Source organism: Phascolarctos cinereus, unplaced genomic scaffold, assembly GCF_003287225.1.
Source record: "Phascolarctos cinereus isolate Bilbo 61053 unplaced genomic scaffold, phaCin_HiC Scaffold_9;HRSCAF=440, whole genome shotgun sequence".
In the NCBI taxonomy this organism is placed as follows: domain Eukaryota; kingdom Metazoa; phylum Chordata; class Mammalia; order Diprotodontia; family Phascolarctidae; genus Phascolarctos; species Phascolarctos cinereus.
In genome coordinates, this window is record NW_027556402.1 from 174971490 (window position 1) to 174985850 (window position 14361).

Sequence of the window (14361 nt, forward strand, 5' to 3'; positions counted from 1 at the left end):
TTCTTCTAAGGTAAGACTGTTTGCTTCTGACATCTCTCTCTTCCTGAATGTACCCTCCTTCCCATTCTTCCTTTTTCCCTTTTCCCTATTCCCTCGTTTCCTTTTTGAGTTGAATTCTTTCTGTCGAACTCTTTGTATGTTCAATCCTCCTTTGACTGATTTATGTAAATGAGGTTTAAGTGATGCCAGCTCCATCAAGTCCTTCCTTATTTATGTAGTCTTCTACATGCATACCCCTGTTATGTGAGATGTCCCCCTGTCCTTCCCCATTTCTGCTCTAGTGTACTGCTTTTTTCCTTCTATTTTCTTCTTATGAAATCATGAAAACTTAAACATTTCTCAGGGCCTCTGTCTTATTTAACTTTTCATATGAACCCAGATAACATTAGGGTAGGACACTTATATCAGCTACCCCTGTTAGAACATAAATACTGTATTGCTGTTAGTTCCTTCTGATTTACCTTTTAATGTTTTTCTTAACTTTTCTGTTTGCATTTCAAAATTTCTACTCAGTTCTGGTCTTTTCTGACATAATGCTTGAATTTCTGAGAGATTATAGTTAAAGTATTCTCTGCCAAGGCCTAGCTCCATAAAAATATGCCATCATCTCCTTCAGACGTGACCTAACTTGTCATTACTTTGTGGTTAAATCCTAGGCTTTAGGAATTATAGAATTCCAGAGAGACTTATAAATGTTCCAAATTCTGAAATTGTCTGGGAACAACTAGATTATGGTCTTTAATAAGCCATTATCTCTTTAATTTAGTTTTTAATAACTGATCTGAGAAAAAAATATTGAATTTAGTTCTAAGCTGCTCATTCCCCATTGTAGTTTATAAAAATGAAAATTCCAAGAATATTTAGTTATTAATGTTTTTTCCAAGCTGGTCTTTCTGATTCAAGACGCTGTGCTACAACTTATTCTATAATCTGTTACCGTATTAATCTTCTTAAGCACTATTGTAATTTCCCATTCAGGAACCTTCATTGACTCTTGCCTGTTATGCTGAATCTAAACTCTTGTGTCTGGATTTTTTTAACCCATCTTTTTTCCTTGCAATTAATCCAAAAACTTTTTGACTACTTACTGTATGCTAGGTTCTGGGGATTCAAAGACAATAATGAAATAGTCTCTTCTCTCATGTAACAAGCTTCCATTCTATGATAGGTAACAACATGTGCATTTAAGAGTTGTCCTGAGGCTCACAAAATCCTGTGAGGTAGAGGTTCCATTTTATTGATAAGAAAACTGAGCCTGAGGGAGGAAGGTTGAATGATTTGCCCACAGCTAGGAAATATCAGAGGCACTATTCCACTACTACAGGCCTTTATGACTCCAAGTTTGACATTTTATTGGGTATGCTACAATGCTGTCCCCAGTCTGGATTTTTTTAAAAAGACTTCTGACTCCACCCTTATTTCTTCATGTTCAGTTGTTTCAGTCATGTCCAATTCTTTGTGACCCTATTTAGGATTTTCTTGGCAGAAATACTGGAGTAGTTTGCCATTTCCTTCTCCAGCTCATTTTACAGATGAGGAGATTGAGGCAAATGGGGTTAAGTGACTTGTCCAGGGTTACATAGCTAGTAAGTTAGAACCGGAAGACCTAGGATAATATAGGAAACAAATAGATTTTTAATGAAATCATTTTGAAATATACAAAAATTAACAAGTTCATGGAAATGAGATGTTACAAAGGGAAATCTCTGTAAGATGCTTTCCCTCACTGGGCCCAAACTAGTCAGGCAATAAACTACTTTATTGGGTAGAAAAAGGAATTTGTAGAGGTTTATTAATTCTTTCTAAGTCAGGTACCATATTATGCTGTGTTAATTTTATCCTAATTGGTTAAAATTGTTAATGTATTCTAAAAAAGTTGTATTAGTTGGGAGGAAGTTATTGAACAAATCTGACCACACATATAATTAAGGCAAACAAATTAATCTGAATACTTTAGCACAAACCTGCCCTTATTTTGAGAAATTTGAGTTAGTTATTAGGTTTTTTTTTTAAATCTGTGAGATACCAAGAATTAGTTATCTTCCATTATTAATGTATCTAAAACTAAACATTAGAAGGAATGTCATAGTTTCTCTATTGGAAAAGTACATAGTATTCCTTATTGTTAGAAATAAGCAAGTGTAAAATTTCTATTTAGCATGGGAAAACTAGTATTGCAGTTTTGTGAGTAATCATAAATTTGAAATGTGAAGAGTTTTATTGTTAGGGGTGTGTATGTGTGTTTAATTTAATTTTGTAATTATCATTGAGTTTAAGAGGAGAAAAGTGAGAACTTTAAAGAGTAGCAGGAAGTACTTAGTAAAGCACCCAGCATATAGTAGACATTAGACATGGAAGGTAACATAAAGGAGATTGGGATTTGCATTGGGACTTAAAGATTAGTTAGGATTTGGCTAGGTAGAAGAGAATGAAGGAGATATTTGAGGCAGAAGAAATAACATAGGAAAAAGAACATAGGCAAAGTAAAAGTGTATTTAGGGAATAGAAGGTATACCATTTTCCCTGGAGCTAAAAGAGATTTTTAGGTGTTAGAGCTATATAGAACCTCTGTATAGATCTATAGAGCTATAATATATAGGTCATTCCCCCCCAACCCCTTTTCTTTTTAAGATAAGAAAACTGAGAACAGGAGAGGTAATATAGGTAGTAAATAGTAGAGATTGGTTTAAACCTAGCTACTCTTACAAGTCCAGTGCTTTTTTTTTTAGGTTGTTTTTTATTTTTTGTTTAGCATAGCTGAGTGTTGAGTTCCATACTAAGGATTTTTTTATCTTCTAGGCAGAATGGAGACATTGAAGATTTTTGAACAGGAGAAGTGGCATAACTGAAACAATGCTTTAATTTGGTTGTGGTGAATGGATGGGAATAAAAAAAGAATAGCATTTGGGGGAACAACTTGGAAGCTGTTGCTTATCCAAGCATAAAATGAAGGCTTCAGCTGTGATGGTGGCATAGTTCAGTGGAGTAGAGAAATTTTGAGTTTACATTTTCTGATGATAAGGAGATGTGTGAAATTATTTTATTCTTTGAGTCATTTTGAGAACCCTGGAGTAGATAAAGTCTTGGATTTTTTCCAGCTGAGTCCATGATTTTTAAAATATGTTTAAAAAAAAAGTCAGAAAAGCAATGAGGAGAACTATTTCTTTGTAAGTTCAGAGTTCATTGTTTAGTTTTTCTTATGACTCAGAGAAAACATTCATGCTTTTGTATAGATAAAACTTACTTAGAATACCTCGACATATTGTTAATGGATATTTTTCTATACTCTTCATATGTTAATACTTTCTTTTTTTTTCATAACAGGGATCTGAGAAACAATCTTATTAGTACTATAGATCCAGGTGCTTTCTGGGGTCTTTCCTCTCTAAAAAAATTGTAAGTATTTGATTTTATGACATTAATATGAATTTATATAAGTAGCTGTTTTACCACATGGAATAGTATATGAATGTTCCAATAAATGTTAACAAGAGTATTCAGTAGCAGTATTACTGATCTGTGGATTTGGGTTGTGTAATATGAACATCCGTGAAAGATTTTACATTTATTCATTTATCCTGCTCAAAGCTCGCTGGTCAAGATGTAATAGGGAATTTTACTGAGTACTGAACATGAGACTACTTATGTGACTAGTTTTGTTTTTATTTATGTTAACATTAATATAGCCTAATACCATGTTAGGATTTTTTGTGGGGTAGGTAGGAGGATATGTATTTTATAGTATTTACCAACAACTAAAAAATTCTACTTTCTGCTGAATTGCTGCCTTGTTAAATCTATCTTCATTCTTTTATTTGTAGTATTAGTTGTACATTTTTAGCGTTCTGTATATATTATCAACTTCTCAGTTATTTTGTGGTTCTTCCCAATTGCTTAGTCTTGGTAAAATAGCCAAAACAGCTTTGTTTGCTATTTATTTGTGATGACCTGAACATTATTATTTTAATGTCTTTTCATAAATTTAATATAGAATAGTTTTAATAACATAATAGTAGACATATTTTCTTATAATCATTTGATTTATATTTTTTTTACCAGTTGAAGGTTAACTTTGCAGTTTTTTAATAGAATTTGTAGAATGTTGAATTATCCTGAGGAAGAGGGGAAAAAATGGTTTAGGTCCTTTGTGTAGGAAGATTGGCCCACTATTATTGTAATTTAAAATATAATTGGTTCTATAGCCAACAGTTAATTAAAGCCCTTTTCTAGCTCTAAAGTTCTTGCCTGATATATAAGCAGTTAAGTCAGCTGAAAAAGAAATTTAGACTTTATGAGAAAATAGAGTGAAGGTTTTATTATCTAGTACTTTACCAGCCAGAAGACTCTAGAATTTGGTAATCTTAATATCTCTTTCTGTATAACTGGACCTAAAATATTTTGAAAATGGCATAATTAAAATTAGAAATTAAAGTCATCTTTACTGAGTTTTTAGCTAAGCATTTCAAAACACAAGGAAAAACTGGAATATTTAGTCAAAACTTTTTATAGAGTAGCAAAAATTTTGTACATCCATCAAAAGTGACAGATGTATAAAAAAATGATCAGAACTATAGGAAGGTAGAATAGAAGTAGGGTTGCTTAGTAGACTTGGAGTCAGGAAGACTTTGGTTCAGATCTAGCCTTTGACTCCAGCTTTATAAGTTTGGATAAGTCACTCTGGTTTAGCCAATTCAGTGGGGATTCATCTACCCAGTGGTAAGTGATCCCCACACTGGGGAAACTACACAAATCATAAAGATCACATGGGTGGTTAAAAAAATAACAGGAAAGTCTTGTTAAAGTAATTATATTTAGGGGCAGTTAGATGACATAGTGGCTAGAGCACTGGCCCTGGAGTCAGGAGGACCTGAGTTCAGACACTCACTAGTTATGTGACTCTGTGCAAGCCACTTAACCCCAGTTGCCTCACCATAAAGTAAAATTTTAAAAAATATTATATTTAGACAATATAAGAAGCAAATAACTGAAATGCCTTCAGATTACTTAGGAGATAAAATTAGAAATTAATTCAGTTTTTTTGCCACTGTGATCAAAACTGTAGTTTCTTTAAGTTGATAACACACAGGTAGAAAGTAATAAGCTTCAGAATGTTTGATGAAGGGGCCTAAAAGTCCTAATAGCATTTAATAATATGACCACCTCTAACCTCTTTTTCACAGTGGTCACATTTTTTTCAATCACCCTTGATTGTCTGGGTTACCTCTTCCACTTCTCCAGTTAAAAGCTTATTAGCGTAATGACAGGAGTCATCTTTCATTATGTAAGATGCCATTAACAATTTAATCAGGCAACCATTAAGAATTTAATCTAGAAGGAGAACTTCTAGATCTCCCCATTCTAACTTCATGTATGAAGTCAAATGAAAGCTGGAGAGAAGGATAATGAAACTGTGAGGGTGGAGGAAGCGAGTTATACCAAAGTATTATTCAGGAGGAGAGTTAGTTGGTTCACATTCCAGGTCTGATGCTTACCTAGCTATGTGATTTTTGAGCAAGTTGCTTCAACTCTCAGAGAGTTTCCCAAATAGGGTTAAATAAAATAGCAAAACTTCTGTACTACCTTTGTACAGGGTAGTTTTGAGGAATGTGCTTCACTGTCTTTAAACTATTATTTTCAGGTATTCTTTCATCTCTCATTTATATAGATGACTATTGACACTTGGACTTGTGTCTCCTTGTTTCTGACTGTGATGCCCTCCCTCCTCTGTTATACCTCTTTGGATCTCTCTGATTTCTTTTAAGACTGCTCATGTGCCACCTGCTACTCAAAACCTTTCCTTAGCCCCTGGCTACTGGTAACTTCCCTCTCACCTTTTATTCATTTTGTATGTATCATGGTTATACTTTATATCTAAGAAGAGGCAGCTTGGTGAATTGGATAGAGAACAAGTGTCACAGCCATGAGAACCTGAATTTCAAGACCTACCTCTGACACCAACTACCTCTGACACGTCTCTGTGTGACCTTGTGTGAAACACATAGCTACTTGCTGCTCTAGAGTTCTCTCTAAGACTATAAGCTATAAGAAGATTCTGCCCTGTATTGGTAGAGGATGGTTCTTCTTCAGCGAATTACCTGTAGCAATGAAATCACAGGTCTAATCTCTATTACTATCCTTTATCTATATTTATAGGTATATATGCTGTTTCCCAATTTTAATCTCTGGGCAGGCCGGGGTGGGGTTAGGGGCAACTCTTTTGTCTTTGTATCTGTCTCCAGCACTTGACAAAGTGCCTGGCACATAGAAACTGTAATGTTTATTGACTGACTGACCATATTGAAAAGAAAAGTAGTGTACATCTGTGCTTTTTTCTGTAGGAAGGTGAGCGTTAGCCAGGAAACCTAATTGACAAATCTTGTGTTGAACACATACAATGAGAAGAATATACTTTTTTTTTCTTTCTTAGGGATTTGACCAACAACAGAATAGGATGTTTGAATGCAAACATATTTAGAGGACTCACAAACCTTGTTAGATTGTAAGTATACCTTTCGTTTCTCTAAAACATTAAAATGTAATGAAATGTTTTATTGATAAAAGTTTTTTTAAAAAGTATTTATTTTTAGTTTTCAACTTTCACTTCCACAATATTTTGAGTTCCAAATTTTCTCCCCATCTTATCCCTTCCCCCACCCCAAAATGGCATGCATTCTGAATACCCCTTCCCCTAATCTGCTCTCCCTTCTATCTCTGCCTCCCCTTCTCTTATCCCCTTCCCCTTCAATTTTCCTGTAGGGCAGGATGGATTTCTGTACCCCATTGCCTGTATATCTTATTTCCCAGTTGTACGTAAAAACAAATTTTTTTTTTACTTTTGTTTTTTAAAGTTTGGGTTCCAGATTTTCTCCTTTTCTTCCTCTCCACTTACCCTCATTGAGAAGGCAAGCTTTTCAATACAGGTTATACACGTGTAGTCGTGCAAAACACTTCCGTAGTAGTTATGCTGTGGAAAACTAACTATATTTCCCTTAATCCTGTCCTGCCTGCTATTTATTCTATTCTCTCTTTTGACCCTGTCCCTCCTTAGAAGTGTTTGCTTCTGATTACCCCCTCCCCCAATCTGCCCTCCTCTCTATCATCCCCCTGCTCTCTTGACCCCTTTCCGCCTGTTTTCCTGTAGAGTAAGATAGATTTCCATACCCAATTGAGTGTATATGTTATTTCCTCTTTAAGACAAATCCAATGAGAATAAGATTCACTCATTCTCTCTGACCTTCCCCCACTACCCCTCCACTGTAAAAGCCTTTTGTTGTCTGTTTTATGTGAGATAATATCCCATTCTACCTCTCCCTTTTTCCTTTTCCCAGTATAATCCTTTTTCACCTCTTAATTTTATTCTCTAGGTATCACACCTTCATCTTTAACTCACCCTGTGTCCTCTATCTATCTATCTATCTATCTATCTATCTATCTATCTATCTATATACATACATATAATTTTTTCCCTCCAAATACCCTAATACTGACAAAGATCTCATGAGTTAACAAATATCATCTTTCCATGTAGGAATATAAACAACTCAACCTTAGTAAGTCTCTTATGATTTCTCTTTCCTGGTTACTTCTTCATGTTTCTCTTGAGTCTTGTATTTGAAAGTCAAATATTCTGTTCAGCTTTGGTCTTTTCATCAAGAATGCTTGAAAGTCCTCATTTCACTGAATGTCCATTCTTTCCCCTGAATGAAAAATACGCAGTTTTGCTGGGTAGGTGATTCTTGGCTGTAATCCTATCTCCTTTGCCCTCTGGAATATTATATTCTAAGCCTTCCACTCTCTTAACATAGAAGCTGCTAAATCCTGTGTTATCCTGATTGTGTTTCCCCAGTACTTGAATTGTTTCTTTCTGGCTGCTTGCAATATTTTCTCCTTGTCCTGGGAATTTGGCTACAATATTCCTAGGAGTTTTCCTTTGAGGATCTCTTTTAGGAGGTGATTGGTAGATTCTTTCAATTTCTGTTTTACCCTCTAGTTCTAAAATATCAGAATAGTTTTCCTTGGTAATTTCTTGAAAGATGATGTCTGGGCTCTTTTTCTGATCATGAGTTTCAGATAGTCCAATAATTTTTAAGTTATCTCTTCTGAATCTATTTTCTAGGTCAGTTTTTCCAATGAGATATTTCACATTGTCTTCTGTTTTTTCATTCTTTTTGTTTTGTTTTACAATATCTTGATTTTCTCATAAAGTCACTCCATTCTAATTTTTAAGGAAGTATTTTCTTCAGTCAGCTTTTGGACTTCCTTTTCTATTTTGTGAATTCTGCATTTTAAGGCATTTTTCTCCTCATTGGCTTTTTGGACCTCTTTTGCCATTTGGGTTAGGCTATTTTTTAACATGTCATTTTCTTCAGTATTTTTGGCGTTTCCTTTAGCATGCAGTTGATTGTTTTTCTTGCATCACTCTCATTTCTCTTCCCAGTTTTTCCTCTGCTTCTGTTATTTGCTTCTCAAAATTCCTTTTGAGCTCTTCCGTGGCCTGGGACTAATTCATATTTTTCTTAGAAGCTTTGGATGTAGCAGCTTTGGTTTTGTTGTCTTCTTCTGGTTGTATGTTTTGATTTTCTTTGTCACCAAAGTAAGATTCTGTGGTCTGACTCTTTTTGTGCTGCTTGCTTATGATCCCAGCCAGTTACTTGAGTTATCAACTCTTTGTATGGTAAGGGTCTGCTTCCAGTGTGGAGAATGTACTGTCCCAAGCTTCAGGGGTTTTTTGCAGCTGTTTTCAGAGATACTTCTAGGGACCTGTAAGTTTTCAGTTTTCCCAAGGTGGTATGATAAGGGACGAGGTGTTTACTCCTTTCCTGGACTGTGCTCTGGTCTATGAGTGACCACAAGCACTCTTTTCTGCCTTGGAACTGTGAGGAGGATTCTCTCTATACCGCCACTACAAGCTCCACCACACCAGTGCTCCTCACCCCAGGACTGCCACCTAGAACTATGACCCAGATCCAAGCACCAGCAAAGCAAGAGAATCCTGCACCAGCAGAGAGATCCCTGCAATCCCCCTTTGATCAGCCACTTGATTCCCCCTTAGTCTGTGGGCCTGAAGCTCCTGAAGCAGCTGCTGCCCCGGGGCTGTGCGTGAGGACTGTGGCTTGGACCAAGCTTCTCTCTCACAGCAGTCACAGATTTTCCCACTGACTTTCTAAGTTGTTCTTTGGCGTTTGTGGGTTGGAGGTCTGAAAACCACCACAGCTGCCTTTGATTCAGTCCTCTGAGGCCTGCTCCAGGTTCACTGAGGCCTGTTTTACCTGTGTACCCCCACAGAACTGCGTTCCTCTCCCAGCCGGGTGCGATAGACCTTTTTAATCACCCATCCAAGTTGTCTTGGGCTAGAAATTTGTTTCACTTTGTCTTTTGTGGGTTCTGTTGCTCTAGAATTTGTTTAGAGCCATTTTTTTTACAGGTATTTGGAGGGGTTTGGGGGAGAGCTCAAGCAAGTCATTGTTCTTACTCCACTGTCTTGGCTCCCTCCGAGAACATAGTTTTTTTTTTCTTTTCCTTTTGTGAATAAAATATTTCCTTAAACATCACCTATGCACTGTGGGTTACAGTGCAAGGTGACATGGCTGCTGCCCTCCAGAAGGTGGCAATCTAGAATGTGAACTCCTGGAGACAGAGACTGTTTTAACTCTTTTGCTTCTATATACACAAGCTGGCTTCTTGATAGAATATAAACCTTTTAAGAGGAGTCTTTCACACTTTGTTCTTGTGTCTTTAGTACCTGACACATAGTAGGTGCTTAATAAATACTGATCCATTGATTGATTTTCACATTGCCTTCAATTGTGCTTCCTTAATTCAGTGAGACAAAGTACATGGAGGTGCTTTGTCAATTGTAAAAGGCTATGAATTTGCAGCTGTTACTACTATTTCTACTAGTACTAGTATACCTTTGAGTGGCTCAGTGGTTAGAATTCTAGTTTGGAGTCAAGAAGACCCAAGTTCGATTATGGACTCAGATACTTACTAGCTGTATCATCCTGAGCAAGTCACTTAACCTCTTTCTGCTTCAGTTTCTTCATCTGTATAATGAAGATAATAGCAACTACCTTCCAGGTTTGTTGTGAAGATGAAATGAGATAATACTGTAAAACATTTAGTATAGCTCTTGTCACTTAGTAGGTACTTAAGAGCCTCCCTCCCTCCTTTCCTTCCTTCCTTCCCTTTTTTAGTTTAGGAATGAGTTGCTTCTATCAGTTCTATCAATTGTTTAGGAAAATTATGATCTTTTCCACATATTTTTTTAAGATAAAATTAACCATTGGTATTTAGTTTATTGAACAGGTATGTAGCATAAAGATCCATTTTCTTTGACTGTTGTTCTTTTTGTTATTTGTGAGATTAATTGAATTAATTGTATTTGTTTCTTATATACAGTTGGAAATGCTCTCAGTAGAGTTTTTTTTCTACGGTATGCTATATTTTCAATTTTAGCTTTATGACTTTGAAAGAAAAATGTTTTCTTAAATAGGTAACACTCAGATAGGAAATGAGTTTTAAGCATTTCCTGTTTTAATTTTGACTTTGTTATATACTCTGAGTGTTTGATTTATTAATAACTGAAACAGCATGGTGTAGTGGAAGAAGTATAAGATTTGGAATTAGAGGACAATTTTGGGTTTTCCAGTATTGTTGACTTGGGGGTCATTAACATCAAATATCTGGAACTCAGTTTTCTTATCTGCATATCTGCATAATGAGAGAGCTGAATCTCTAAGTTCATTTCCAGCTTAGAAGCTATGACCTTGTGATTCTTGAAGCTCTAAAATCTTTTCCAAAAGGGATAAGAAAGAGCATTGCTAAGGTTATCTGAAGACTGATAGGGAAAAAAAAATCTCATTCAGCAACCTAACAGAAATAAGCAAATGTATTACATTAAGACGGCCAAGATCATAGCCTGTTTTTTTTTTTTACCTACTTTAGCTTCTAGTATATTATGTATCCATAATCAATTTTCTAAAGTTAATGAATAAATGACAAGGTAAAAATTTTTTTTCTCAGCTATAATATTCTGAAATACTTAGAGGCAATTAGTTAATAAATAGTCTAATACATAGCTTATTTAAATCCATAGTAAATAAGTTATTTAAAAGGATCTCTTCCTGTGAAATTAGAGACATAGTTTTATGATACTCACAGAATATTAGCATTGGAACTGGAAAGGGACCTTAAAAGTCATCTAGGCTGGTCCCCTCTTTATTGTTGTTGTTGTTAACTTGTTTCAGTTGTGTTGAACTCTTTTTGGCCCCATTTGGGGTTTTCTTGGCAGAGATACTGGAGTGGTTTGCCATTTCTTTTCCAGCTCATTTTACAGATGAGGAAACAGAGACAAACCGGTTAAGTGACTTATCCAGGGTCACAGAGCTAGTAAGTGTCTGAGGCCAGATTTGAACTTAAGGAGATGAGTCTTCCTGACACCAGGTTCAGAGCTCTGTCTGCTATGCCATCTAGCTACCCCAGATAAGGTAACTGAGACCTTGAGAGATTAAGTGTTTTTCCCAAGGTTATATATGGGTAGTAAATTGAAAAGGCCAGATTAAAATTCAGATCATCTGACTGCAGATATGGTTTGCTTTTCAAGTGTACCACATTGCTGCTCATAATACGAGGATTATATAATTGGCAGTTTTAGGGTAGTTGTGGGGAAATTAAGTTCTGTAAAGGTAGCATATAATATTAAGTAAACATGTTTATTGCAATGAAATGAAATTTCTTTTTGTTTTTTTTCTTGCAGAAATCTTTCAGGAAATTTGTTTTCTTCATTAGCTCAAGGAACTTTTGATTACCTTGGCTCCTTAAGGTCCTTGTGAGTAAATTTTTTTATTCATTAAATTAAAAAATTGAGCCTGTTCAGTCATTCTCAGTTGTGTCTGACCTTTGTGATTTTATTTGGGGTTTTCTTGGCAAAGATACTGGAATGGTTTGCAATTTTCTTTTCCAACTCATTTTATAGAAGAGGAAAGTGAGGCAAACAGGGTTAAGTGACTTGCCCAGGGTCCCACAGCTAGTTAGTTGTCTGAGACTGGATTTTAGTTTAGGTCTTCTTGATCTAGGCCTAGTGTTGTATCCTTGCCCCATTTAGCTACCCTTTTATAATGTTGAAATTTTTCATGAGAAAAAAACTAAATCGTTTTCTAAACCCATTATAGAGTATGTCTTTCCTGTCTACAAATGAAACAAACATTCATACCCTATAAATGATTCCAGGTAAATTTCAAGTTTTGAAAAATATTATTTTCCATATATTATATAAACCAACATATTTTTGATCGTAACATTTTGTAATACTTTTTTCTTTGGCTGTTTTATAAATAAGGAATTTTTCTTTGGTTTTATATGCTTTCCCAACAGTAAACTTTAATTCATAATATCAGTTGTTTGAGGACATTTTGTGCTTTTGGATTTTAATTTTGTTCATCCTAATTGAGTATCCAACTCTTGGAGGTATTTTGTAGAATGCTGCTTTAATACAGCTTCTGCATCAGCTTATGTTTGTACAAGTGTTACAGTAGTTCTCTGGAGCTGCAGCCTATGATGTAATTGAACCAAAATTTTTTTTTCATTCTTCCAAGTACAACTCCAGTAACTCAGACTGGACCAGAATAACTTTTTCTTGTACTTAAAAAAACCAAACACATATAAAAACCACTATTAATAGATTCCAGCCCTATAAAATCAGTATTGCAATTAATTTTCTGTTAAAATTATTTTTCAGTCATTTATTTTCCAAGTTTCATCATGTATTTTATATCTGTTTTTTTCAAAGGGAAATTTCCACATTTGCAGATGAAATTTCCATACTAGAAGAAGAAAAGGTGTTATAAGCACTGATTTTCTTTTTAAAATTCTTTTCCATCGAACATATTTTTATTTAAAAACATTAATTATTGTATATGTGTACATATATATATACATACATATAAGTTGTTTATTCAAATAGCTTCCTGTTATCATAGATGGAATATGTAAGAAATCTTGTAGTGAGTTTCAATAAAGAAATTCTGATGACTAGACTTTTTTTTTTAATTGCTGTCAGTCATTGTCTCCACTAATCTCACCGTAGAAAAGGCATCTAGAAGAAGAACATTCCTTGCAGATCATTTTCTCCAGTTAGAGGGTTTTCTTAAAAATTAAAAGCAAGCAAAGGCTAACATAGTTTTGAAAATGATAGTAGAAGTTTTTTATCTAAAACAGAAAAAAGTTGTCTGAGTTTGAAACCAGTGGCAACAAGATCAGAAGGAAAGGTGGTAGCTGGGGATGGAATGAAAGCTTACTCAGATTAGAATCCTACTTTGATTTTTTATGGTCAGGTTTTAATTGTCCCCTCTTTTCACCTATTTCCTGATCTAGTAATAGTTGGTGTGGTTACTGGTTTCACTTTAGCTTCTGCCAGTATGAAAGCTACTTAAATCGTATGACTTGTTCATACAGCTAAGTGACCAAGTTAAATATTTCCTTATATCCCGATATAAATGTAGCTCTCTAATTTTAAGTTCCTTCATAGGAAGTATGAGAGGGATTTTCTACTTTGTTTTAACATACCAATAGTCGTACTTATGAATTCAGAAGGCTTCATGGATAAATAGAATAGAAAATGAAAGATCATTTGCACTGATAAAACAGAAAAAAGGAGCTTTAAAAAAAAGATAATAAAATTAACAAACCCTCATCAAATTTAGTCCCAAAAAAGGGAGAATGAAAGAGAGAACAACCAAACTACTAATTGTTCATAACAAAAACAAAAGAAATTCTGAATGTTATTAGGGAATTTTATATAGAACTTTAAAAAAAATGTTAGAGAATTTAAAGAAAATAGATTTTTTTTTCCTTATGGACTGAACCTGTGATTTTATTGGCATATGGAACTCTCAGAGAGAGAATTCCCTTTGCAAATGCAGATCGGTACTTATACTGCAACTTAACTTCTTGGTACCCTAGGCAGCTGTCTAAGAGTAAATGACTTTCCCATAGTCACAGAGCCAATATATGCCAAGAGATGAACCCAGGTCTTCAGACTCTGAGGCAAGCAGGCTGCTGTTTGTATAAATTGAGAAAAATTATACAGCACAAAATCATTCACTTAAATGGACTCTTATCAGAATAAGAAATGATCAGTCGTTAACAATTTACCCTGAGAAAAGAACACCTGGTCCAGAGGGATTGATGACTATATTCTCTCAAACTTTACATGAATAAATGACTATATTAATTAGATTATTCATAAATATGGAGAAATATGAAATATTATACAGTACCTTTTAGGAATTAAATATGATGTTGATTTTCAGGTCTGGTAAAAATGTCACTAAGTGGGGCAGCTATGTAGTACAGTGGATAAAG

The 14361-nt window shown here is 34.8% G+C and overlaps 1 protein-coding gene across 2 annotated transcripts in view; it reads left to right on the plus strand.

Moving 5' to 3' along the window:
- The window catches only part of ADGRA3 (adhesion G protein-coupled receptor A3), a 150622-nt gene that overhangs the window by 47888 nt on the left and 88373 nt on the right, over nucleotides 1–14361 (plus strand). For both annotated transcript variants that reach the window (XM_020992518.2, XM_020992529.2), the window contains exons 3-5: nucleotides 3325–3396; nucleotides 6428–6499; nucleotides 11756–11827. In XM_020992518.2, coding sequence (XP_020848177.1) covers nucleotides 3325–3396; nucleotides 6428–6499; nucleotides 11756–11827 — 216 coding nt within the window. The remainder of the gene's footprint in view (nucleotides 1–3324; nucleotides 3397–6427; nucleotides 6500–11755; nucleotides 11828–14361) is intronic.